Here is a 25,825-nt window from a genome sequence, read left to right as displayed (position 1 = left end):
TTTAAAGGAGATCAAGTTAAAATACTGCCTTACCTACAACAAAACTAAAAATATTTTTCAGAGATAGCTTGTAAAATTTTGTTTGAATTTTTTTCTTAAATTATATAAAGGACTTAACACAAGCATTATCGTGACAAATATTGAACACTAGCGGACGCGCGCAGCTTCGCTTACGTATTTAGGGGTGAATTCTAATAAACCATGAAACATGTGTTCAATGAAATATTTTTAAGAGTCTAAATTTCAAATTTTATAAAAATCGGTGGCGATTTAAAGATTTTTCCATATAAACTTTCAACCCCTTATTTGCACCCTTAGGGGGAGAATTCTACAAAACCATGATACAGGTGTTCAATTAAATACTTTTAAAAATCTAAATTTCAAATTTTATAAAAATCGGTGCCGATTTAATTTTTTTTCCATACAAACTTTCAACCCCTATTTCACCCCTATTTTGTTAAAATTTTTCCAAATCCCTTCTTAGTGGATGTCCAGATTACGAAAGTAAACATCTGTCCAAATTTCTCGTTTCTACCATCAGTGGTTACGGCTTTGCGTGCGTCTTACCTCAGTCAGTGAGGACAAGTCCTTTTATATATATAGATTATAAGAACGGGATTTTTTTTTATTCTTCCTTTTAGTTGTTATTGATTCTGTGGTTGTCAGAACGACATTGACAGAAAACAGTGCTGTCTATGAAAAGTCAAAATAGTATTATATTATGTTGCCGAAAATATAAAACTACGATGATCTCATTAGAAATCTATGTTATTTTTTCACGTTTATCTAGTCCCTTTTAATTTTAAATTGTGATAATATTTATCATACAATGCAGCAATCTCCGTTTGAAAATATTTTCAATATTATTGGTGGCCTATCGGAGGGCAATGAGAAACCCATGAAACATGGATTCTACAACGCCTTTGCCTTATTTATATTAACAATATGCTGTGCAGCTTTTTATGTTCTATTTTTAATATTGGAACCATTTTTTAAACCATTATTTTGGGCTCTTTTGGTTGGGTCCTTGTTGCATCCTTTTAAGTATAAATTGTCTAAAAAAATTAAGACATGGTTCGAAGATCTGGACAAATCAAATTCATCTGTGATATATGGTTTAATGGTAATTCCAATAAATGTCATCAATAATGCATCAGACACTGTGGGAAATCAATTCAAGGAACATTATAAGGTAAAATTTTAAATCTTGAATTATATATTTTTATATACATGAAATTAATGATTTTTTTTAAAATAATTATTATATATTAATTTATTAATTATTGCAGACTGTGATAGGACTGTTATCAGCAATTTTTATATTACCATGGCTATACAGTTCAATACCTAGAAGTTTTAGTTGTATCTTTTGGCAATTTGTAAGTTTTATAAGCTTCTTCACTACACTGCTCATAAAACTTTGCAGCTCATATATTGTAAGTATACAAATCAATTATTTCATTACTCTCTCAATATAATATAGACATAATATAAAGTTTTTTCCTCTGCTTCAGCTTTTACTGCAAAATATAGCAGCTATCAAATTGGATAAAAATCATAAAAGTGTTTTTATTATTACCAATTTATCGCATAGCATGACTTGTCATTAACAATTTTGTCTGAATATAACATAAAATTTCTGTTTTATTATAGACAATGACAGTAGCAGCTGCATATATGATAAGTGTTTATTTCATGTGGAATCCATCAAGAGCTGGAATGTTCCGTGTTACATCTCACATATTTTGGCTGGTTATAGCAAGCTTCATAGCCAATTTAGCAGGATCTTTTAAAGTGTACATGTTCATATTTCTAGAAACTATATGTCTCACTGGTTTTATTTTGGAGGTGATTCATATACATAAGCAGCTGTTAATCAAAGGTAATTTAAAAGTTTCAACATCATCATCTATGAAAATAGGTGGTTGGTTTATATGATATGTATCTATCAATGTATTATTGTAACTTGTATATGCTAAAGTTAAAATCTTGTTTAATTTTAACAACTCTTATTTTACTATATGACAAAAGTATAACTATTTTTAAGGAAATTTATTATCATCATTTTCAATCTTACAGATTCAGAAACATCACTGTTCAAAGCATTACAATATGCCTTAACTAACAAACAGTGTGATATTACACTAGAAAAGATAGATGAAAAGTCTGAGGAATTGTCAGAAGGTGCAAGTGATAAGGACTCAACACCTGATAAGGACTCCCCATCACCCGTTACCCCTGACACTGCAAAAAGGGGAAGCTGGACTAGCAATGAACCAATACAAAGTTCACCAAGACAAGCTAAATTATTATTTAAAACAAGGACACTATCAGCCCTGCCATTACCAAATTTAAAGTCAAAATCTATAGAAAACCGCATTTTAGCATCATTTAAACAGAGATCCTTGGATGAGAATTATATAAGAAATAACTTTAATGATGATGAAACAGCCTTGTATTTTAAACTTTTATTCTTTGGATGTTTTTGTATGTTGATATGGAAACATATTTGGCTGTTGCCATTCATGTTGTTCTTCCTGGCCATACATATTATAAAAATATTGTTGAATTTCTTTGGAGTTTGGCTTTTCTTTGAAAATCAATATAACTGTCTGAAAGCAAGAGTAGGAGGTTGGTGGAATGAAAGGTATGTATTATTTAAGTGATACAGTTTATTGTTTTTTTTGTTATACTTGAGATTTACATATATGACAAAAACAACAATTTCCTGCTTGAAAATTATTTGAAGTAGAAAATTACCCTTTAATCCAATCAGCTTCACGCTGTATCCCGCACACAGCTGGGTAGGCAGAGGGAGCGCAATGTTGAGACACCATTCCCCAGCTGAGTTCTGACACTGAACATGCAATGTCTATAAAATTCGGCGGAAAGTGTCAAATGGAGTGTCTTAACATTAGGTTTCCTCTGCTTACCTCCCTGTTGTGTGCGGGATACAACATGAAGCCAATTTATTTTTTATTATTTATTCTTTCAGAGAATCAGCTTTAGTTCCAGCAGAAATACGTGGTATAGGCAAGATGCTATCGATATGCAACAAAAGTGTGATTGAAATGGCTTACGAATCCGTTGATACTGTCTCTACGTGCATTGTCATTGTTGGTCTTATATTATTTCTTACCGTCACTATTATATTTATTTGTATACAAGTAAGTAAAAATAGTGTCTTAGAAATATACATATGTACTGCAAACTTCATTTTCGAGACAAAATACGCCGTTGAGTTTGACCAAAATTAAACTCGAAAATTAGGCAATACGTGAAACTTACTTTCTTAACACTCAGTTCCTTTTGCCTGTCTTACTGTATGCGGGATATAGCGTGAAAAAAAGAAACTTTTTGTAGCTATTATGAATTTCCAGATATACTCTGAAGCTATAGTGGTAGTTCAACTAAGTGGCAGCTTGTTAAACAGTACATTCGTTCAGAATAGTGAACTACACGCTTATTTGCCAGAAGGGTGGGAGGAGAAACTGGACTCTCTTATCGACAACGCATACACATACGGACGGGAGGGCATTTCTACTGGGGTAAGATTACTTAACGAATTTTAAGCTTAGAGAAACTTGACTTTGACTTTGACTTTGACTTAGAGAAATTAATTTCGAATTTTGTGCTACCGGCACAAGGATATGTAAATGTTTTGGGTTTGATTCCCATTCTGAGGAATGAAATAATTAATATTTTCATTGCTTCGCTCTGGTTACAAGGCAAAACGCGGTGTTGGGTTTTACTTAACACGCAACCCCAAACTGGTGAACGGAATGTCATAACTGTCATAATGGCATAACTAGGTTCTTGCTACCCTGTTATAGGAGTGATCCTGTATCTCTGTAAAGCTAAAAAAATATTTATGGTCAGAAAAAAACATAAAATATATTGTTATTAGTATTTACATAATTCTTATGATTATTGCTATTATACATATTCTTATTTGTTTCCAAACGCAACTCTTTGGACATCAGATAATGCGATATGTAAGTTATGAAGACTTATACAATAGCTTGATCGTGACGTCTTTTTTATATGTTGTTCTTTCTCTATATAGTTATTAATTTCAAGAATTTTCTTTTAAAATCTTTCGCAATACGCAATAGGTGGAGTAGACAAAGTCAGATTTTTTTGCGTCTTCGCCCACTTGAAATTGTATTTACTAACCTTGATTATTGACTAAATTATTTTTGTATTCTAGTAACATTATCAGTTTATTTATTATTATCAGTTTAAAGACAATATTTCTGAAACAATACGGCCATATTAGTCTGGAAGGAAACTTCTGCACTATCTTCTATTATACTACTCCTCTGTGCTACTATAGGCCTTTAAATGTATAGTAAATAGCTAAAATATAAAAGTTATAACACTAAAAAAATCTTAATTAAAAACAGGTAAAAAGCATATTAAAAGAAGGTGATCCAGAAAAAATTGCTAAAGTCGAACAACAAGTGTTGGAATTGTGGGACAGAGTGTACCAAAGTTGGGTATCTGGGACGTTTGCCTCACAAATGGGACCCCAAGTTGATGGCAGTGCAGTCCAAGATTCATGGGACAGTTTCGTTAATGATGCACCGGGTAAGGAATTTAATTCTATATTATTTATTTGTATTGGAGTGTCTTAACACTAGGTTACCTCTGCCTACCTTTATGTTTGCGCGATACAGCGTGAATCTGATTCATTTCTTATTGAATAAATTGAATTAGATAATAATACGTCATATATATATAAGGACTTATTTTTATTGGTCGTTATAGCACATATTCAATTTCATTGTACAATTTCATTGGTTGCGGGGCAACGAGCGGGGAATACCCGCATGCCTTATATAGATAGCCTACTTTCATTAATCCATAGCTCAAATTAGGGGAGTCAATATTCGGTTAAAATGAGCCCTAATATTCTATTTTTATTCCTACCTAATACAAGTCAATAAGTTAATGCGAGAAATGTATACTAATTAAATCATGTAATTATAAATTTTGGTACAGGTTTATTCGACTACACTGGTATAGTTTCATGGGTGCAAGCTAATGTAGGTACTTTAAGCGCGATAGCAACTGGTATCTGGGCGCCTCTAGCTAGCAACGTGTCTCTGTTGGCTGGTTCGTTGGGAGCATTTACTTCGTTACTGCTTTGTGGTGGCGGCGCCATTATAAATATGTTTATTAATATGGTAAGTAGATAAAATTATTCATGTTGTCGTGGTGCAGGGGCACAAACGTCCGACTGTAGACGCGGTTCTGCGTTCGATTTTCACTCTGGAGACGAAATATTTGATATTTTCATTTCTTCAATCTGGAACGAGGCAAAGCGCGTCGTTGAGTTGCGCCACTCAATGTACAATGCCCCCAGAATTCGCCGTAAAATTGGGAACGGAAGTATCTTAACATTAGGATCCCTCTGCCTATATTGCTATGTATGGTATACGACGTGAAGCTAAAAAATATTACAACATTACAACATAATGTAATTAGCATCTGACTGTGGACGCGATAGTTATTGGTAGTGGACTTCATCCCCACTCGGAGAATTAATTATAGTGTAATTAAGACAGTGTGATGTCGAGATCATCCCTCAATCAACGCGCAGTATCTCCATCCATAGTATATTGGCACTAGGTTTCCTGGACTCACCTACTAACTTTACATACTTAACTCACTTTTAGCTCCTTCGTAAGTTTAATTTGGTTGAAATTTATATAGATGTTAAGTATTTTTCAGCATTGTTCAGTGCAGTCGATTGTTTCATCCTAATTAAGGTATGCGTAGGATAACAGTATTCAATATTTCCATTACAGATTGTGTTTTTCACAACATTATTCTACCTGTTAGCGTCAAGCAACGCGCTCTACAAGCCAGTGGAAGTCATAACAAGAATACAGCCAAACTTTGGTCCGAGATTAGGGATTGCGTTGTCAGTGGCGATCAATCAGGTGAGAAATTTATACTTAAACATTTTCTTTACTTGTTTGTTTGATATCTTATTATTAAGTTAAGAAATTTTATAGATTGACAAAATTACTTAATGGATTTGGTCTATGAAATAAAAAAAATTAACTTTGTTATAGGTGTTCCGAGCGTCATTCAAGATGGCACTGTTCTACGGACTGTGGACGTGGTTGGTCCATAATTTGTTTGGTGCCAAAGTTGTTTATCTTCCTTCAGGTAAAATATAAAAAGCTTAATTTACTTGGATTTTAACATCTGTTTCCGTTGTATTTTTATTATCTCTCAGGGAATTGATGGCAACAAGGCTAAATTTGACCTTTTTTTATGATGTCGGCCATTACTATGGGAAGATTTTTACTGTTTTGAGAGGCAGAACTCCCTGTCTTGTTACTAGAGTTAGGAAAGGAAAACAATCGAATCAAAATCGAAACCACAACCGTCTCGTTTACAAACAGACACTATGCCGTTGTGCCAGTCGCGGCATCGTCGTCGTAGCCTCAGAAGTTTATAGATATTTATATATAAATATTAATTTATTTGCTTTTTTGAATAAAACATAATACACGCTAAAAAACTCTCGTCAATAATTATTTTAAATGTAATTAATTTACCTAACATTTATTATTTTTGCTTATCATCTGTACATTACACATTTTTCAACAAAGCGTGTATACGCTAAAGATATGTCGTGAATAGTTCTTTTATTGCAATTATTTTAATATTTATTTGACATTTTTTATTTATCCTTATCTCTCATCATGGTTCTTGTGAGTCATACGCAGAGACATGCATAAGAATTAAAGTGGTAAAACCTAATATGATGTCATACGTATCCGGCATCACACCCAAGACGAGAGAAGAGAGGAAACTGTTATAATTAAAACTTACACACATTCACCTAAGTTGAAATCTCAGCCATGTCGCAAAAGTGCCACGATATTATCAATTTAAATTACGATATGTTGAAAATATTTTAAATACTCGTTTAATAACAATTAATTTGAAAGAAATAACTACGAATGTTTTCATTTCCCATACGTATTTCTCGGCGCAGTCTCATTATTCGTACGATGTCATTTTAAATTCGTTTAGTTTATGTAGGAACTTTTCAGATTTCATAATTTATTCGAGTTATTATTACAAGGCGGTTACTTATAATTATTATTAGTAGAGCCAATAGAAGCATAAACATTTTTAGCTTGAACTCGAAGTTTATAGAAATAATAAAAGGTAACTATCCTAAAACTTCGAAGTGATATAATGCTTGATAATTTTCCCTTAATTATGAAATGAAAAACTAAAATTTAAACTAATACAAACATTACTTGGACTTCAAAATTAAAAAATATCGTCGTTAGTCCTTGTATTTATTAATATTCGTAGTCTCCTATATTTACCCAAAAATCAAATTAGCTTAGCCGATAGCTACTGATAAAGAAGTTATAATTATTTTTTACTCGACATTTTAGTGAATTATCTCAGGATGACGCTCATTCGTGGTCCATGTCACATTTTTATTACTCGTCTTTTACAATATATCTTTTACGTGGTTATATTTATATTTTTAATTACTTTTTATTAAATATTCGGTGATAATGTGTAAAAACAGTTTCCTTCTGTGGACATTTGTCGTGGTCATTTATAACGCTTGTGGAGGAAGAATCAACTTCACTAACTGTGGACACCCGGACTGGGCTTGTTTAAATAACGCACCGAATGATATTATTTATACTTGTTCTGCTATTCGAACTGATGTAAGTACAGTATTTAATTTTATATGATTAATTAAAAGTCAATCATTATATATATAACATTATCTTAGATTATCGAAACTATAATTAATATTTTTCCTATTGTTCTAGGAAAATGTTATCCACCTTAAGGATTTTTACACCGATCACATATTTAGCCTTACTATCAAGAATTGTAGGGACTTAAAAGTGGTGTTAGACTGTCCCATTTTGCAGAGAATGTCGCGTTTACAAAAAATTGTTATTAAAGATTGTGACAAATTAGAGTTCACTTCCTTATCAAGCAATTCTCTCTTACAAACACCGCCGGAGGTTAGAATAGAGAATGTCCAAGAAATTGTTTCGCTCCCGGGAAATCTTTTCAAATCGCCCAACTCAAATACCGAACTAAAGTGCATGGGTGCAACGAGCTATAAAAAGATTCACTTTCTCAACAGTAAAATAAATTCCATCAAAACAAAAGCGTTCTACAATGTAAGCGGAATAAATAGTGTGGAATTTGAAAATGTTACAATTACAAATATACAGACACAAGGTGTAGAAGTTATTACGACAAATGATAATACTTTATTTACACTCAGCAATAGTAAAATAGAAAGCCTAGAATTTAAGGGTTTGACTATAGTCATTAGTACTGCCAAGATATTCAACAATATTTTTGGTGATATCAAATCAAATTTTCTAAATGTTACGGCAGATAACTTGTTTATAATAAGAAATACTTTTAAAGAAATAAATAGTAATGGAATATTTACAAATGGTGCAAACACGGAGATAACTGATAACACCGTAGAATCTCTAAAAACAGACGCTTTAGCAAACATTAAATGTTCTAGAAAGCGTATAAATAAAAGGCACATGCAATTTTTGCGTAATAAAATAAAAAAACTTGAGCCTTATTCACTATATTTTGACCACACCAGCTGTAAAACTGCGGGATCACAAATTATTTACAATGATAACACAATCGATTGCAAATGTCGAAATATAGCGTTTTTAAATTCACAATCAAACCCCGAACTCAACAATTTCATTCTCAACTTGGCAAATAATAACACATGTCTGGTACAGAATTGTATATTACCAGTAGAAGTCGTTAAACTATTAGTAGAAAGCCACATGTGCCATCTCAATCTCGACCCACAAGTCATGTGCTTACTTTACAACGATAAGCATTCCGTGAACAAAAGTAACGAGACCACCGACGAAGTGACCGAGCCGGCCCCCACTTTTTATTTGATAAGGCAAGCGAGTTCTCTGCAAGGGGGCGCCGGAGCCGCTATGACTGCGATAGACAAAGACGATTTGTTAAAAGGCAGCCATTTAAACATGACAAACAGAACTACGATCAAAGTTGTATTCGATTCTTCGAAGGATTTTGTGGAAACTTTGAGAAGTACGAACAGAACGAGAAATAGGCCTTTGGAGAATAAGTCTCCGCCTAAAGAAGAATATGTTAGTCACTGTGTTGGTACACAGTGCAGGAATAACGCGGCTTACAATCGACAGCGAGCGTTGGATTTTTACAAATACGTCTACGCGCAACTGCGTACGCCTCGAGTGAACGATAATAAGAAAAACAAAAGTTAATTGTTATCATTATAGCAAAATTAATTAAATTATTTGATAACTTTATTGCCCTGAAATCTGAATGAACTTAAATTAAGAACCTTGAACTATAGGCGTTTGATTCATATTAGTTTCATATTAATTTATAAATTTTCGTATTAGACGGCAAATATTTTTTTTTGTTATTTATGTTGTATTGTACATTTATAATGTTTTTAAAAGCCTTTGTTCTGATTTAAAATTTTAGAATTAAACAATAAATTAATAAATTTGTGTTACACTTAATAAACCTAATTAATAAAACCTTTGACCATCGCTACCTTTTATTTTTTCTTACCAAAAACTATTAACATAGTGTTCTATTTGTTAACTTTATACTTTTAAATATATATCACATATATAACATGAATTATTAACAGATTTAATAGCTAAGCATAGAAAGCTTAATTGTTTGACAAATTAAAATATTCACAAATTACTGTTTTTAAATAAACATTAATGTATTAAGTCACATGATAATAATGAAAAAATATATGAAAAACTTTTCAAAAAAAATATATGAAAAACATAAAGCCAATCTATAACATTTCCAGTTTTAGCAGCAGTATTAGGTGCAGCGCCTTTCCTAGGGCCGTACCTGGCCGGTATACCCGCGGCTCTCGACGTATGGCTTCAGGGTAGGCCGATGGCGGCCTGCTTGCTGCCTATCGCTCAAGCTGCACCTATTGCATTTTTGGATGCCGCTGTGTATGCAGAAATAAAAGAGTAAGATTTGTATTTCACCGTTGCTTTGAAAAATATGTATTATGACTCTCTCGTATATGCGTTTCACCAAAAGAATTGAAATGAGATGTTAGCTGCCCCATTAAAAACATTTAACTGCTAATTTTAATAAAAAATCTATTTATATGTACCTATTACTTGTTAAAAACTAACCGAAAGTTAGTTACATTTTAAATTTGATTTATCCCTCTGTAGTTAGTAATTACCATAGTTTTTTTTATGAATAGTTGATTCACTTTGGATATATTATCGATAATTTTTGTTATTCATTATATCATCATCGTTATAAATTTTCGCGCCCCCAAAACCCGCTGAAACTTATTTTTATAGCCCATTTATACAAAATCTTCACAGAAATTGTAGCCTGTGTATTATTATTCTGATGTATAATATCATCTAAATCCAGTCAATAGTTTTGGCCTAAAAATGGAACAAAATTTTCACTTATAATATTAGTAGGATTTATGTCATTTTTTGTTTAATTTTCTAGCGGTGGCCACCCTTACGTTACTGGCTTAGCTATAGCAGGAGGCATCTTCTATTTGGGTCCAGAGGGCGCGATCCTCGGTCCCCTCCTTCTATGCTGCCTCATGGTGGTACTCAATCTGTCTTCCACGTTCCTCAGAGACACTCCGTCCGAGGAACGAGCCGCGTTACATTCGAGAGTCAGGTAAAATGGCTTACACAAAAATATATGTATATTATTATATATTTATTTAATATATGAATAGCATTTCATCATACAGAAGCAATTAAAGCAATTTTCCATTCAGATCCATATTTTGAAAATTAAATAAAACATGCTTTTGTTGTAATTTATGTAATTTTGGAAAAAATATTTGTGCCTAGTTATTTTCATTTCCTCGCTCTGGTAACTAGACAAAAGCGCGACGTTGAGTTGCGCCACTCAACACCCAATGGCTCCAGAACTCGGTGGAAAGTAAGACACGTAGGTGTCTTAATGGGAACAAAGTGTCTCAACACTAGTATCGCAGGTGCATACTATGAGCGGGATGTCTAAAAACAAATATTGTTGGCGTACCGAGATATATCACTAAATAATTTACACCTTATGAGAAAAAAGGATATTGTTGTATTTTTTTTAAATGATTCATTTGTTTTGTGAAATGTTAGTTATATTACATTAAAATATTTTTTTTTCTCATATTTTCTCTTAGATCTATCTAATAGCATTTAGTTTGTGATAGATACAATATATGAATAATATATTTAGAATAAATTGTCATTTATTATATCAGTAGCTTAAAACATTCATATCATTTTTTTACTGTTGTTTATAGTTAAGTCAAACGCATAAAAACATTTTTTTCTTACTAATATTTAAATAGTTCTGTTTTGAAATATTTTATATAATTATTGCTTTATTTTTGATACTTACATATATTTTTGATAAAAGGTACTATAAATAAATTTAGAATAGAATCTTATGTATTGAATCTAAATCGTAAAAAAAATCTTACTAACATTTACATTTATAGCATTGTTTTAATATTTTTTGTAAGTTTTGAGTTGTGTTTTTAAGAAAAGGGCTATGTAATTATTATTGCTTTAATATATTTTTTTGTTGGGTCTGTATGTTATATATTATAGGAATTCAATATATGGGATAAAATTATTTTTTTTTATAATTTGTCTTTATATTAGTGCCAAGTTAGTGTTTTGTATAATACACAAATTAAAGTAATTTTATTCCATAAAATAAACGTTGATTTTTAAACATAAAACATTGTAAATAATTGGTATTGGGTTTTTTATTTCTTTAATAATATTTTACTAAGATTTTCTTTATCTAGGTCGTTATTGGAATGTATTTTAAAGTAAGGTGTGTATTGTTTTTATTAACTTTGTGTGTATTTTTTAGTCTGGCTAACACTTAACACAAATTAGCACTTGCACTTTATTTATTTTTTTGTATATAACATCACACATGTTCACATGGGTTATCACATATTGTGTTTAGAGTTCATATTGTTATATATATATATGTATGTATGTATGTATGTATTATATATCAAATATATCTAATCATATTGCAGTAAATAAGTAATACTTGTTTTTATTAATTATTTTATATATTATATTACATAAATAAATGCTCATAATTTATAGCTTTATAATTTAATAAAGTAAGCGTCGTATTTTCACAGCATGTCAAATACGTCACTTCAATGTCCACAGGTTATAAATATTTAGATGTTTTTTAACTTACGCTGTATCCCGTCGTATAGAAGAGCTGACAGTGGAAACGTAGTGATAAGACACTCTGTTGCCACCTTCAACACCGCGCTTTGTCTTGTTACACACAGCTTGCAGCAAAAAAATTACTAAATAATGAAATTAATGTTTCCCCCCAAGCAATGCGGATCGGACCTACAAACGTCACATTTTGACCCAATATTGAGACATGGATTAGAATCAAAATTAAATATTTCTTTACAGGCTTGGTGCTTATCTGTGAACATGCATGGACTAACATTATAACATGGAGGTGAAATATTATTATGAGATTATATTTTGGGTAGCTCAAAAGCTTTTCTTTATTTTATTATTGATATACAAAAGTTGTTTAAATTATTATTGTTGGTTATGAAAATGATTGTCGATTGAAATTATATATATTTTTGTCATGAAATGACAAAAGCCTTGTGTGGCAGTTTTATATTGCGAAGTAGGCATTATTATAGAGATGGTTTCGTGTCTAATTAATCCAAATTAAAATTTAATTGTCATTTAAATCTTACACCTACAACCTAAATTGTATACAACGACGTCGTGACATTTTAAGATTAACTGTTCCATTTATAATAAAGCCAAAGAAGCTGATTAAAAGCATGACAAAGAAATATGAATGTGTATATGAAAGTATTTATTTATTTATTATTATCTAAGCTATTATTTGTTTTATAACATAAATGCTAATAATGATATAGCAGTATTAATTTATTATTTAAATCATTTTTTTTATTAACTTTTTGTATTTTTTAACTTACTAAAATTATATAAGAATAAGGTTGTAACTGAAACTAACATTTAAAGATATGCATGAAGTTAATAAGACAACCTAAAGATACCCAACAACTGCAACGATATCAATTTCTAATATGTTTTTAAATATTGTTTATCTTGCATTATTTTTTTATCCGAATTTGACAAGAAATTCAGAGGGATACGTCAAAAAGTATAAATATATATATATATAAATCGAGAATAATGTATGTATAAAAAATAAACTATTTATTTATAAATCATTTTAAAATATGAATTTGTAAATTTTTGGAAAGTTATAATTTAATCTTGTAGTCAATATGATTTTAAATAGTTTCTATTTGTTTTTTGTAGTATATAACATAATTTAGCCTGTGTATCCTAATAATATTACTATTACTATTACATACTTTAAGTCTTAAACTAAAACACGCAATATTGCTAAATTAAAAAAAATAGAAAACAGCACATGCAATATGGTCAATGGTCATAAGAAAAGTCTTATTACAAATTTGAATTTATAACTTGATTCACTTAGACAATTTATCCTAGGAATAGATTCTATAAATAAATATCATCAATGTAACAATTTGAATGAATAAGCAGGTCGTTTTTTTCGTTATTAAGAATTATACTTATATTAGTTTTGGCCTAGCCGTATTTTTTTATTAAGCATGTACTATAATATGTAATGATTGCATATGGCGCCTTAATAATGTAGGTAAGGGCCATTATGTTTTTTTAGGGCAATTTCTTAAAAATAAACGTTTTTAAAAATATATTTTTCTAGCAATAATTCAGTAAATAATTAGAATATAATTGTTTTGGTACGAAAATGAAACTCATATTGTAATATAGACTAAGTTTAAAGTAATAATAGCATTGCTGTCTTCAAGTGCTCTGGCCTCTTCTCTTCCAAGCATGTAATAATATTGTTTAAGCTATTTGTAATTTATATTATAAGCTGTTAAAAACAACCGACAGGTATAGTACATTACAGAATTGCATTACAACTTAGCTTAAAAATCTAGGGAGACAGGTTATTTCTGTTTTAGTTTTTCCGAAAATGTACAAAGTGCAATACGTTACGAAATCTACTACTATTATGATTATTTTTTTATACAACACACTCGTCTTTTCATATTTGCCAGAATCCAATAGTGAAAACCACATCTAAATCGGTTAAGCCTATTCTGAGATTAGCGAAAACAATAGCATAAACAAACAGACAAAATATTTAAAAATGATTTATTTTGGGTTCTATTAAGTTAATAATGATTCCCAATAACGTTTTTTTTTAAATATCTTCTAAGTATAGACACCGATCCTCATACGATTTAATTATAAGTATAGATTGTGGTAAAAGCTAGTTTTGAGGGTACTATAATTTCTAATGTATTCTGTAATGTTCTAAATCTGGTGTATTCTATAATCAAAAGAAAAAGCCCTTACCAGTTCAAGAAAACTCGTCCAAAAATTAATTTATACGCATTATACTGCAAATAAGTTAGCCTCAAACGCGTACTCATTGTAAGCTGAAATAAAATTATTTAATTTGCTTTATACGTTGTCTTTTATTAAAATAAAAACCACTAAATTCCATATGTTATACTAAATCCCATATGTTATACTAAATTCCATATGTTATTTTTAAATTGTTCAAGCTATTTTGTATATAGTATATTATTTGTTTTTATTCTTATGGTGATTTTTGTAAGGTACGCAAAGGAAATGTGGTCAGTAGGCAGTAGTTTAATAGTAGGTAGTCCAGTGGGACTACCGGAGGGCAGAAATTAAATTATTGATATTTAACTTCTTTGCGTGGGGATCAAACCACCAACCTATCATTTTTACAATCACAGTGCCACGACGGGCCTTAACATCTATTTTTATTGAAAATATTTAAGATTAAACAAAAATATAGGAACACAATAGCAGTCAGTATGAATATATTAGATACTTAGAAGCAATTATTGTAACGACTTTATTTTAAGTTGTTTTTGATTATAAAATAAACAACTTTAGTTAATATAGTATTGATAGGTTATTTCTTTTTCCAAATCTTCTGGTTTTATCTTTTCATTGGTGAAGAATTTCACTTTTATATCCGGTTCTGTCACAATAAAGCCATTATTATCAAAATATCCATCTAAATTGTCAGTTTCAAGCCATAAGAAAAGAACTATTGTGTCGACGTTAATATTAATTTCGAACTCCTTATAAACGTTTGCAGCACTTTCAGTGATGTTTGCAATACTTATCTGAAATTAATAACAAACAATATTATAAAAAAAACAATTAACAATTTTAATTTTTAAATGAGGCATTTTATTTACTTGCTAAACCGATAAATTGTTATTTATAAACGAAGTTTTCTTGCTTACCTTTATTGTAGGTGCTTTTAAGCCATTGATTGATTTGAGTGCCACAGGAAATATGTAATTTTGGGGTGAAAAACCACCTTCGGCTTTTAATGAAAATTTAATAAATACATCATGTCGAGTCTTAGAATCCCATAAAATTAATGTCGTTTGTTTTTTACTACTTAATGGACCAACGTTGGCCGAATATCGTTGTGATTTAAAAGGTATTAGGCTACTCCAATTGTAAACGTCCACGATGATCTCAGCGTCAATGATTGGTACAAATCTATCGTTAATTAAGTAAACATCGACGTCGTCCACCATAGTTTGTCTTGGAGAAACCAAAACTGGAGCAAAAAAAGATTTCGCGAAGTAATGAAGCATTTTCCATTTACCATCATATTCTGCAAATATTTTTGAGTAGAAATTAGGTTAGAGCTTTTATGATAAAATGTGAAAACAAATATCAAATATAAATAAAGTTTTAAATAGGCTAGTACGGTTTACCGATTCCAGACCAAGAGGGCGCTTGCCAAACATCATTCAATTGCCAGTATAAAGCACCCATTGTATACCAATTAGCTTGGTTCTGCCTATAATATTCCGTTTCAGCCTTCATTGACATGGCTTGAGATATCTAATGAGAAATATACATTAATAAAAAATCAGCTTCACGCTGTATCCCGCGCACAGCAGGGTAGGCAGAGGAAACCTAGTGTTAAGACACTCCGTTCCCCACTCTCCGCGGAATTCTGGAAGCATTGCGTGTTGAGTGATGGAACTCAACGCCGCTCTTTGTCTCGACACCAGAGCGAAGAAAAGAAAATACAAATGTAAAAATACCAAAATAATGTTAAAATATTTCATTTCCTCGAGTGGGGATTGCACCCACTACCGTCGCGTTACAGTCACACCCTTGTGCCGCTGTGTCACGACGACCTCATCAATAAATCTGACTGTACAATAATAAAGAATACTTAAAATCATTTTTAAGCTATCGTATTGTAAAAAAAAAATTACCTGGCTATAAAACACAAACTTTTCAAAATATTTCGGATCCTGTTCATCTAGCTTCATACGTTTATTTATTTGTGATTCAATAAAACCATATCCATTTGGGCTGTGCTGTCTGTGTTTCATAAAATCACTATTAATTTTTAAATCGCTTGATTTGTTCGTCGCTGTCCTCATAGTTTTAATTGACGGTAAAGATTGAAAGCCATATTCTGATGCAAATCTCGTTTGGGGATAGATGTTTTGGTCCCAATTATCTGCGAAGTAGTTATAATAATGTGTGTCTCCATAATGTGGATCATAAGGATTTTTGGCAACGTATCCGTCTTCCTCAGATTTTTTACCATTTGAAGGGCTCGACACTAGGTAACGGCGTGCTGGGTCGATACCTTCTACAATAGGTTTTATAACATCTACATATAATTTGATATATTCTTCTCTGTACTTATCAAATTCTCCACTTGTGTGATACCAGTTGCCGCGCAATGCAGCTTCGTTTTCATTGTTTCCCGCCCAAACTGCGATTGACGGGTGATGCTGGAGACGAATCACGTTTTGTTCTATTTCTTTCTTTACGATTCTAGAAAAAAAACAAATGTATATAAAACTACTTAAAATTATTTTTTAGCTTCAAACTTTATCCCGCATATAGCAGGATAAGAAAAGAAAACCTAATGTTTTAAGTTTCCCAAGACCCAAATCAATTTCGCGATTTATTTTATAACAAGAGCGAGGAAATTTTTCGTTCCCCCTGAATGATAATCGAACCTACAACCGTTGCGTTACCAGTCAGTTAATATGCGGCTACGCCACAACTGCCTATTAATAGAAATAAATAGACAAAACCATTTCAGTACTTACTGGATAAATTCTTGATCAGCTGGATACATGGAACACGCAAATAAGAAATCCTGCCAAATTAAAATACCAAGCTCATCGCAGCGACGGTAAAAATAATCAGATTCATATATACCCCCTCCCCAGACCCGAAGCATGGACATGTGGGCTTCTTGAGCAGCACTTAAAAGATTGTCAACTAAAAATGTTTACATTCATAAATATTATGGCTTTAAAAAAGTAATCATGAGTAATAATTTCAATACTAAATACTTACTTCTCTGCTTATTTTCGCTTTTTTCTGGTAAAATATTTGATGGTATCCAATTGGACCCCTTCATAAAAAGGGGGTATCCGTTTATTTTAAAATAAAATGTGCGCCCTTTTGCAGCAATTGTGTTGTTTTCTACGAAATTATTAACTTTATTCTGAGAATGTTATTGGCTTTAAAATATTCATCTCAATTTAACCAGAGATGTAAAGATACCAACCAAAAATCTGAGTAGCATCTTCTTCTATGATCTCTATGGTGCGGAATCCTATTCTTGCATGTCTATAAGAGACTTCACGATCTCTTTCGTTGGTAGAGAAAAAAAGTAGAAGGTTATACAGTTGTTGAGTGCCGTAACCGTTGGGCCACCACTCACTTATCATATTCTGAAATCAAAAAAAAAATTATACAGAACGATTCGAAAACCTTTCAAAATAAAATATACTTTTTACTAAGAAATGCCAACCTTGCTAACTGTTAATTCCATTTCTACTTGAGCCATACCATCACTTGTCGTAGTATCAACATTCTTCCCAATTCTAAACGTTTGATGACCCTCGACGGAGAGATAAACGGATAAATACCCTTTGATATTTCTCATATGTTCACCGGTTTCCAAATTTACGTTCACCTTTACAACCCAGAAAGTGTCTTTCTTGCTAGTGTGTACAGTGAACGATCTGATCACTGCACCATCAAAAAATTCTAAGGACGTGGATCTCCTAAAAAATATCATGATGGTATTAATAGATGATTTAAGTCACGTCAAAGGCAAATTGCCGTCGATCGAAGAGTCCAAAACGCCGCCGTTGTATAGGATATGCTGACAGGGTATTTCTTAATATAAGAAGATATGATAGTCTGAACGAATTCCGTAAGCAGAATCATATTTTATATCGCAATATGGAATAGGGAATCTATATCATCGGAATCCTATTCTATTTCGTAAAAAAGAATAAAAATGAATAAAAAATAAAAATATATCGTCTTGTTTTAACCCACCAAATTCCTACAGATGGGAACGCCGGACCCCAGTCCCAGCTAAAAGAAGCTTGCATCTTTCTTATTTGATTAACATGGCATTCGCCATTATATTCGGCAGGAACACAAGCGGGTGCTGTGAAATTTCTATCGGAACGTGCTTTAGCGTATTCAACTGGTGATGCGAAGTTGAATTTTAACTCATTTTCACCTGCCTTAAAATTAAATTCGATTTTTTTATTTGTTTATACTGAACTAAACATATTAATTTTACTTAAAGAATTAAGAAACCTTTAAATATTTCTTTACGTCAAATGTATATCTGACGAACATATTATTAGTGACTCCAATGGGACTACCATTTAGTTCTATATACGATACTGTATCTACACCTTCCAAAACCAACTTCGCAATAGCACGGGTTAAATCTTCAGCAGACACTGTAAATACATAATAGTAATAACGCATATTTAGTATAATATTAGATACTTGTAAAATTACAAACGAAAATTACCGGTAAAATATAAATATCTATTTATTCTTGATTTATTCATAAAATGTCCCTGTGCTCTTATAAGTGGTGTTGACTTTTCAAAATTCCTGATATAAATTTCAATTAAATTTACTTTTAAAATAGAACGAAAATCTAAATAGTTGATTTTTGTATTTATTATACTAAAATATTAATTATAAAATAATATTTAACTGTTCGTTTATCTGTAGTGATGTTAAAGATACATCATATTAATTACCGTTAAATTTGCCGGTATATGTCCAACTGTCGTATGCGACCCATCTGATAAGAACATCGTTAAATCCGGATAATATATCCCCAATAATATTCGCATTTTGTAGATCTGTGTACACTCCACCTGGCACTGAACCCGGTACTGCTATAGCTGAAATAAAAATACCACAAAATATTTTTTTGCGCATTTAAATAAATAATTTTAGTAAATTATTTATTAAATCATGAATTTGACTTTAGCTCAACGATAATAATATGTTCTGGTACAAATATTGATAACAACTTACATTTGTTTTTGTTTTGCAGCGTCCATATCACTTTGCTATTTGATGAATCTAAACTAAATTTACTTAAACAATGAATGTAACTTAAATATAATACACTTAAATAAATAAATATTAATAAAGGCTTCATTCTAAATTAATAAAAGTTAGGTTTTTATAAAAATCTTATACGAAAACTCTCTGCATGACTGGACAAAGCAAGCTACACCACAGTAAGAGATTCACTGTCATAATTTAATCATATTACATAGTGCTAGTGACGGGCGAATACGAAGTCGATAAGCTATCGATAAAATATTTGTTATTATTATAATGTTATAATTTTGTTTTTTTTTTTAATAATAAAAAATAATGAGTAAATATTAACAGTATTAAAAACAATCATTAATATTTTCTGATATTGGCAATTATAAAATAATATGTGGATAGTATTATGGCTTTGCGATTCATAAGATAACTGTCAAGTGCGGTTTCCAATAACTTGGCCCATATTTATAAATCGCTCTCAAGTCTGAGTACGATCTTGAGATGTGTTTCTATTCTTAGATATTCAGCTTATGAGTGAAACAAAAAAAAATCGAACCAATAGAGATTCGTGCATTTAACCAAACATTTTCATCACAACAATTTTAATATAGATTTATTTACGTTAACAAATAAGAACTAGCTTTTACGAGTATTTTTTCACCAACGACAAACACGACAAATGTTCAAACGATTCAAATGTTGACACTACGAAATGTGATGTTATCTCTGATTTTATATTACACAATAAATCCACATAGGTATTATTAAAAAAAATGTCGCAAAAATAAATTAAGTTCAAGACAGTAAGTATAGAATTCTTGTTGTTTATTAGTCATGAATAGTTACATAAAACATGTAAAATATCGGGCATAGCAAACTGATAAAAAAATATCTAATACTAATAACTATATCTAATATATATGTAATACTAGCGGCCCGCTCGCGGTTACACCCGCGTGAACTATGTTATTATTAATTTCTGTCTCCATGACTACGTCTTAGTGACGTCTATGCAAAATTTGAGATTCCTAGCACTTGTAGTTTCTGAGATTTCGTGATGAGTGAGTGACCTTTCGATTTTATATATATAGATAATATGTACATTTTTATTCTATTATTAAAGAGATATTTTTAAAATGACCCCCAAATGTAACCTCGCGAAACCACAATTTCTTTGGCGTTGACTTTGTGACTCCTGCCATGATTCTTCCATTTATTCCTCGTTGTATCTTAATTAGGAAAAACTTGCTGCTAGTTGGCAAAAATAATCTTATGTCAAGACATTCCTTTCTCCGCTTTCCATCCGAATTCCGAATTGCATCCAATCCGCTTCAATCCACGCTGTATCCCGCACAGACCAGGGTAGACAGAGGGAACCTAGTGTTAAGACACTCCTTTACTTCCTTTCATTAAAGTTTAGAGTCACACGTTTCTGATATTTGCACCATGACGTTCAGATAAATAACATTTGGTGAATATGATGTTAATAGTAGATCTATAAAATTTTGCAATTAGGTAAGTAAGCGTTCTTTATTCTATTCTTAAAGTCCTTGTAGAATTAAAACTGCCAATATATAATATAATCATTCTTAATTAATACTTCTTTAGTAATTTACTTTTAATGTCAAAATGACATGCTTAAACTAAAAAAAAATATGGAGAAGATAACGCTTTACGAAGAATTAAGATTAATAGAGAAAAGCGAACCCGAAGTAAATGGAGCTTGGAAAGGTTGTTACAGTTGTTATTATGATGAGAGTATATTTCATCGGAATTAATCAATTTATATGTAACCCAGCTTTTTTAAAGAAATGGTTAAAATAATATTTATGTTTAGGGATACAGTATAATGAGGCCTTCGTGGCGCAGCGGCACAAGGGTGTGACTGTAACGTGACAGTTGTGGGTTCGATCCCCACTCGAGGAAGTGAAATATTTATTTACGTTTATATTTCCATTTTCTTCGCTCTGGTGTCGAGGCAAAACGCGGCGTTAAGTTCTGCAACTCAACACGCAATGCTTCCAGGAATCAGCAGAAAGGGGGGAACAGAGTGCCTTAACACTAGGTTCCCTCTGCCTATCTGATTTTGTATAATCGTTTGATTTGAGTCCAATCCAATGGTATTTAAATCTAACCCGCGAACATTTCTGAACGGTCACTGTCGTAATCATTCAAATCATATGGTAGTGTGTAATCTTGAATTGAATTATTAGATATTAAAATAGAAAGCTATGTTGCTCTAATTTTAGTTGATTTAATACGTGATATTAAATCATTTATTTCATTAACATTCTAGTTTTGATTTTATTGCCATTATGTACTTCGTCCATTGAAATCTTAAATACGTTACAAATTCTTTAATATCCCACAATCACTATTTCTAACAATAGTTTCATATTCTTGATTAAATTGTACCTATATAGTTGTAGCTAATTATATTTAGAACAGTTTAGGTGTTATAGTATAAAGTGCAAACATATAATAATATTTATTTTGAACAGGAGCCCACCTACTATTGTTCTTTCTGGCGTTTGTGTTCGGATCATTTTGCACATTCTGCTTCCACATGCTGATGTACTTATTTGATGAGAAATGCGTTTTATTTCCGAAACTACTATCTCTGACTTCTCTGCGACAAAACATTATCTATGAAATCGTACCGCAATATTCCGAATCAACAAACAGTAAGATAATAATAAAATGTATTATCAGCTTTAATGAGCTTCACGCGGTATCCCGCACACAGCAGGGTAGGCAGAGCAAACCTAGTGTTAAGACACTCCGTTCCCCACTTTCTGATGAATTCTAGAGGCATTGCGTATACAAATATATTAATTTCCATTAACTTATCGAGGTCATCGTGATATGGAGGGAGAGCATCCGACTGTTATACGATGGTTTTAGATTCGATCATTTTATATCGAGGGTATAAAAAAAAATTACTCCAATCTGATGCAAAGTGCAGATTGGGATCTTAAATTCGATTGTAGAACAGAGTAAGTTACTTCTGCTTGTCCAGCTACTTATATAGAGGGAGTTACAGCATAAAGAGTGAAACATTAACTAATTAATTGTATAGTTTGTTGTCCGTTTGAATAAAATAAAATTTATTTTATTTTTCACATTAAGCAATTGTTAAATTTAACATTTTTTATCCAACCTTCGTGTAATGATTCTTTTTAGTCAAAAAATAGGTATACAAGAAAAATGAAAATTTATAACTAATTAATTAGCTTTCTTTTCAGAATAAGTAGTTATTTTAATAATTATATATCTTAGATTAAGTTTTCATATCATTATAATAAAAATAAAATATAATATATTTTAGCTTTACCAGTAGATTTTATAAGCACACAATGGGTTGAAAAAAGTGCCTGTTTACTTCCCACCTACGTACCTTTAGTTTCTGGAATTTTCGGCCTTGTGTGGACAACGATGTTTTTGATGTGCTCCACAGGCAGCCGGGTTCTAACTGGGTAAGAGAGGATGCATCATCATGTCATCATATCAGCTTTAGTTCCTCTACATCCTTTAAATGTCGTAGATAACAAAATACTGAACCATTTACGTCAGTATAAACCCAAATTACTCCGAATTTAAATGGTTACTAAATGTGGAAAGTTAATGATTAATTTTGTATGTTGACGAACTAGTATTACAATATTAATTGTCTGTCTGGGTAGAGCAAGGTAATCGAAATAATTTATTCACCCAAATGGGAATCGAACCCACAATTGTCGCTCTGTGCGGCTGCGGTACGACGGCTACCCTTCTATTAATTATAACGCATATTAAGCAAGTTAGGTAACATCATGGAAAATGTTATGAATATTAACTTTTGGTTTTTGAAAATATATTAAATTTGTTAATTTTGTTTAATATAATTACTATTTAATTTTAATTATAATTTCTTCATAAATCTCAAGAGACCACAGATATCATAATTTGTTTCATTGTTAAGAATATAATTCATATACAATAGACCGAATTTGTGAAAAAAAAAACAAGTATAATATTTAAGTTTGCAGAGACCTTGGAGAGTTTTGCCACCTGTGTTCGTATTCTCGCTAGCTATGTCCGGACTGTGCGTATATACTTCAACGGTCACACACTATGGACTTCAGGAGCTGTGCCTCAAACTAAGTGAAATTACTGGGAGTACCACGTACATGATTACTCTAATCTTATTGTATAGAACTATTATAGACGTATAGTAGTAAATATCCCGAACGTAGTGGTAAGACACTCCGTTCCCCCATTATCTGCTGAATTGTGTAGGCGGAGTGGCGGAATTCTCTGCCGCCTCTCAAGACGCAATATAGATATAGGTTGGTACAACAACATGAGAACTCGCGGCCTTATGAATTCCACATTTAGTAGCGGAACACAACCGCAAAAAATCGACGGTAAGTGAAGAACGGAGAGTCTTACCACTAAATTCCTTCTGCCTTTCCTGCCAGATAAAGCATGAAACTAAAAAAATATCATTTAAAATTGAAACTTTACAACTCAGATGCACTTACACTGTAAACGTGGCGACGCTAGCATACGAGCGTCGCATCCGCGGAGTCTACCAGGCCACACGGCTCACTATCATCTCTGCGTGGTTTCACACAAGTTGCTGGGTGCTGTCCACCTTATTAGCCTTAATGAGGGTACTGTTAGCTGTTGACTTCAAGCTTATCCGTGTCAGCGTACAGTTGAGAGGAAATATTGACAGAATGCTGGTTAGTGATGATGACTCTAATATATTATTATAATAAAAAAAAAATTACAACTTAACTAATCGCAGTAAGTCGTATAACTTATATATCAGTTTCTTTATTTACCGGTATAGACGTTACCGGTAGAGGGTAGTTGTGCGGCGCCTTTCGTTCAATTTACATCATTGCGTGTTAGGTGGCGAAATCCAACGCCGAGCTCGTCTCAATCGACTGGATTTTTTTTATTATAGACATTCCTCCAAACAACAATTAAATTTATATTTATTACAACACATTAAGACAGTTTCCAAATAAACATGATGGTGAAAGTTTATTTTAAAACAAAAATTATTGACAGGAACAACACGAAAAACAAATTCGAACTGTGTCACCATTAGGATCCAATTATACTCCAGAAAATTATTCGCCAAGTAAAGTTCTAGTTCACTTTAAAAAGAAAGAATTCACCTCTAATTATAAGACCTACGAAACACAAACAGCAAAAGACCTCGGCAGCGTCCTATATCAATCGAACGTTACATTACAATTATCAGAACCCTCATTGGTTCAGACAGAAAAAGATAAACTAAATGCCCTATTAGCTTGCGGTGAAGTTAAAAAGGAACATCAATTCATTGTCAAGATGCTATATCATTTACTTGATGTTGTAGAGGCGAAACCAAGTCTGGACTTATCATCTAGTTCAAGTTTAATATCTCCTTCTGACTCCACTTTAACCATGCAACGACAATATGCACAACAAAAAATATCTTCAACACAACAATTCGTGAAAAAGCCGTTTAAAAATATGAATATACAAGAAGCCCAAGAGATTCCTAGTGATATAAAACGACATTTAAAAACAAAACTAAATAGAGAATTGAGTGAAATAAAAATTTCAGATACAGGAAGTGTTGAATCCACAATGAACATTTCTTCAGGTATGGAAATTATTTTGAAACGGAAAAACGCCATCGCAACAGAAGAAGTATTTGATGAATCACTGCCAAGTACTAGCAAGGCAATGAAAAAAACAAATTTGAAATCAAATTTAAAACAAACAGGTGTTCAAACTGAAGAGAAAGTAAGAGACAAATCACTTAAAGTTAAAATAGATTCTCATACAGACGTGTTTTCTTCAGAAAGTACCATTAACGCTGATCCGCAAAATTTAAAAGAGAATAAAGAAACGCAAACGAGTAAGGAAAAACAAGAGTAAATAGAACCACATTTATTGGATAAAACAACAGTTATAATTTTTAGTAAAGCTAGTTATAGAATTGTTGTTTTTTTTAAAAACTATTTTGTTGTGATACTTTACAATTTTCTTCCAGCAACATACAATGTTAAAAGCTTAAGTTCATGTTCAGTTATTACTTTGGTAGCAATAATTATTTAAATTCAAAAATATAATAAGTAAAAAATAAAATAGTAAATTATTACTTTTTGAGCTTCACACAACGTAAAAACGTAACGTCGTAAACATTAGTTTTTTTAATGGTAATCATTAAAATGCACGCAAAA

The 25,825-nt window shown here is 31.6% G+C and overlaps 4 protein-coding genes across 6 annotated transcripts; 3 read left to right on the top strand and 1 right to left on the bottom strand.

The window, feature by feature from the left end:
• The first annotated feature begins 685 nt into the window (after window positions 1-685).
• On the top strand, window positions 686-14,636 carry LOC146536913 (transmembrane protein 245). 3 transcript variants are annotated; one of them, XM_085189042.1, is made up of 15 exons: window positions 686-1,192; window positions 1,290-1,436; window positions 1,654-1,882; window positions 2,080-2,647; window positions 2,996-3,167; window positions 3,381-3,548; window positions 3,984-3,995; window positions 4,407-4,590; window positions 5,005-5,189; window positions 5,814-5,948; window positions 6,084-6,180; window positions 9,878-10,049; window positions 10,558-10,737; window positions 11,882-11,910; window positions 12,528-14,636. In XM_085189042.1, exons 1-14 carry the CDS (start codon window positions 830-832, stop codon window positions 11,907-11,909), a joined length of 2,640 nt encoding a protein of 879 aa, XP_085045168.1. In that variant the 5' UTR covers window positions 686-829; the 3' UTR covers window position 11,910; window positions 12,528-14,636. The 3 variants fall into 3 exon arrangements, with proteins under 3 accessions (XP_085045168.1, XP_085045170.1, XP_085045169.1); XM_085189044.1 differs by lacking the exon at window positions 3,984-3,995; XM_085189043.1 differs by lacking the exon at window positions 11,882-11,910.
• On the top strand, window positions 7,439-9,418 carry be (ben). The gene is made up of 2 exons (XM_085189045.1): window positions 7,439-7,718; window positions 7,827-9,418. Exons 1-2 carry the CDS (start codon window positions 7,560-7,562, stop codon window positions 9,303-9,305), a joined length of 1,638 nt encoding a protein of 545 aa, XP_085045171.1. The 5' UTR covers window positions 7,439-7,559; the 3' UTR covers window positions 9,306-9,418.
• A 394-nt stretch (window positions 14,637-15,030) lies between the features above and the next one.
• On the bottom strand, window positions 15,031-19,782 carry beta-Man (beta-mannosidase). Its single transcript, XM_085189041.1, has 12 exons — window positions 19,575-19,782; window positions 19,292-19,438; window positions 18,831-18,979; window positions 18,561-18,754; window positions 18,025-18,280; window positions 17,779-17,944; window positions 17,565-17,693; window positions 17,312-17,486; window positions 16,457-17,030; window positions 15,944-16,073; window positions 15,458-15,840; window positions 15,031-15,334 (listed from the first exon to the last, which is right to left on the bottom strand). The coding sequence occupies exons 1-12, from the start codon at window positions 19,699-19,701 to the stop codon at window positions 15,095-15,097; spliced, it is 2,670 nt and encodes an 889-aa protein (XP_085045167.1). The 5' UTR covers window positions 19,702-19,782; the 3' UTR covers window positions 15,031-15,094.
• Window positions 19,783-21,253: 1,471 nt separating this feature from the next.
• On the top strand, window positions 21,254-25,679 carry LOC146536911 (uncharacterized). The gene is made up of 6 exons (XM_085189404.1): window positions 21,254-21,329; window positions 22,100-22,282; window positions 22,927-23,074; window positions 23,620-23,763; window positions 24,112-24,325; window positions 24,660-25,679. Exons 1-6 carry the CDS (start codon window positions 21,254-21,256, stop codon window positions 25,518-25,520), a joined length of 1,626 nt encoding a protein of 541 aa, XP_085045530.1. The 3' UTR covers window positions 25,521-25,679.
• The last annotated feature ends 146 nt before the right edge of the window (window positions 25,680-25,825 follow it).

The sequence above is a fragment of the Heliconius melpomene genome, chromosome 8 (genome assembly GCF_056956725.1).
Source record: "Heliconius melpomene rosina isolate 202511_hmr_F chromosome 8, ASM5695672v1, whole genome shotgun sequence".
Taxonomy (NCBI): Eukaryota; Metazoa; Arthropoda; class Insecta; order Lepidoptera; family Nymphalidae; genus Heliconius; species Heliconius melpomene.
The sequence above is the reverse complement of the archived record's forward strand: the minus strand, read 5'-3'. Positions and strand labels throughout refer to the sequence as shown.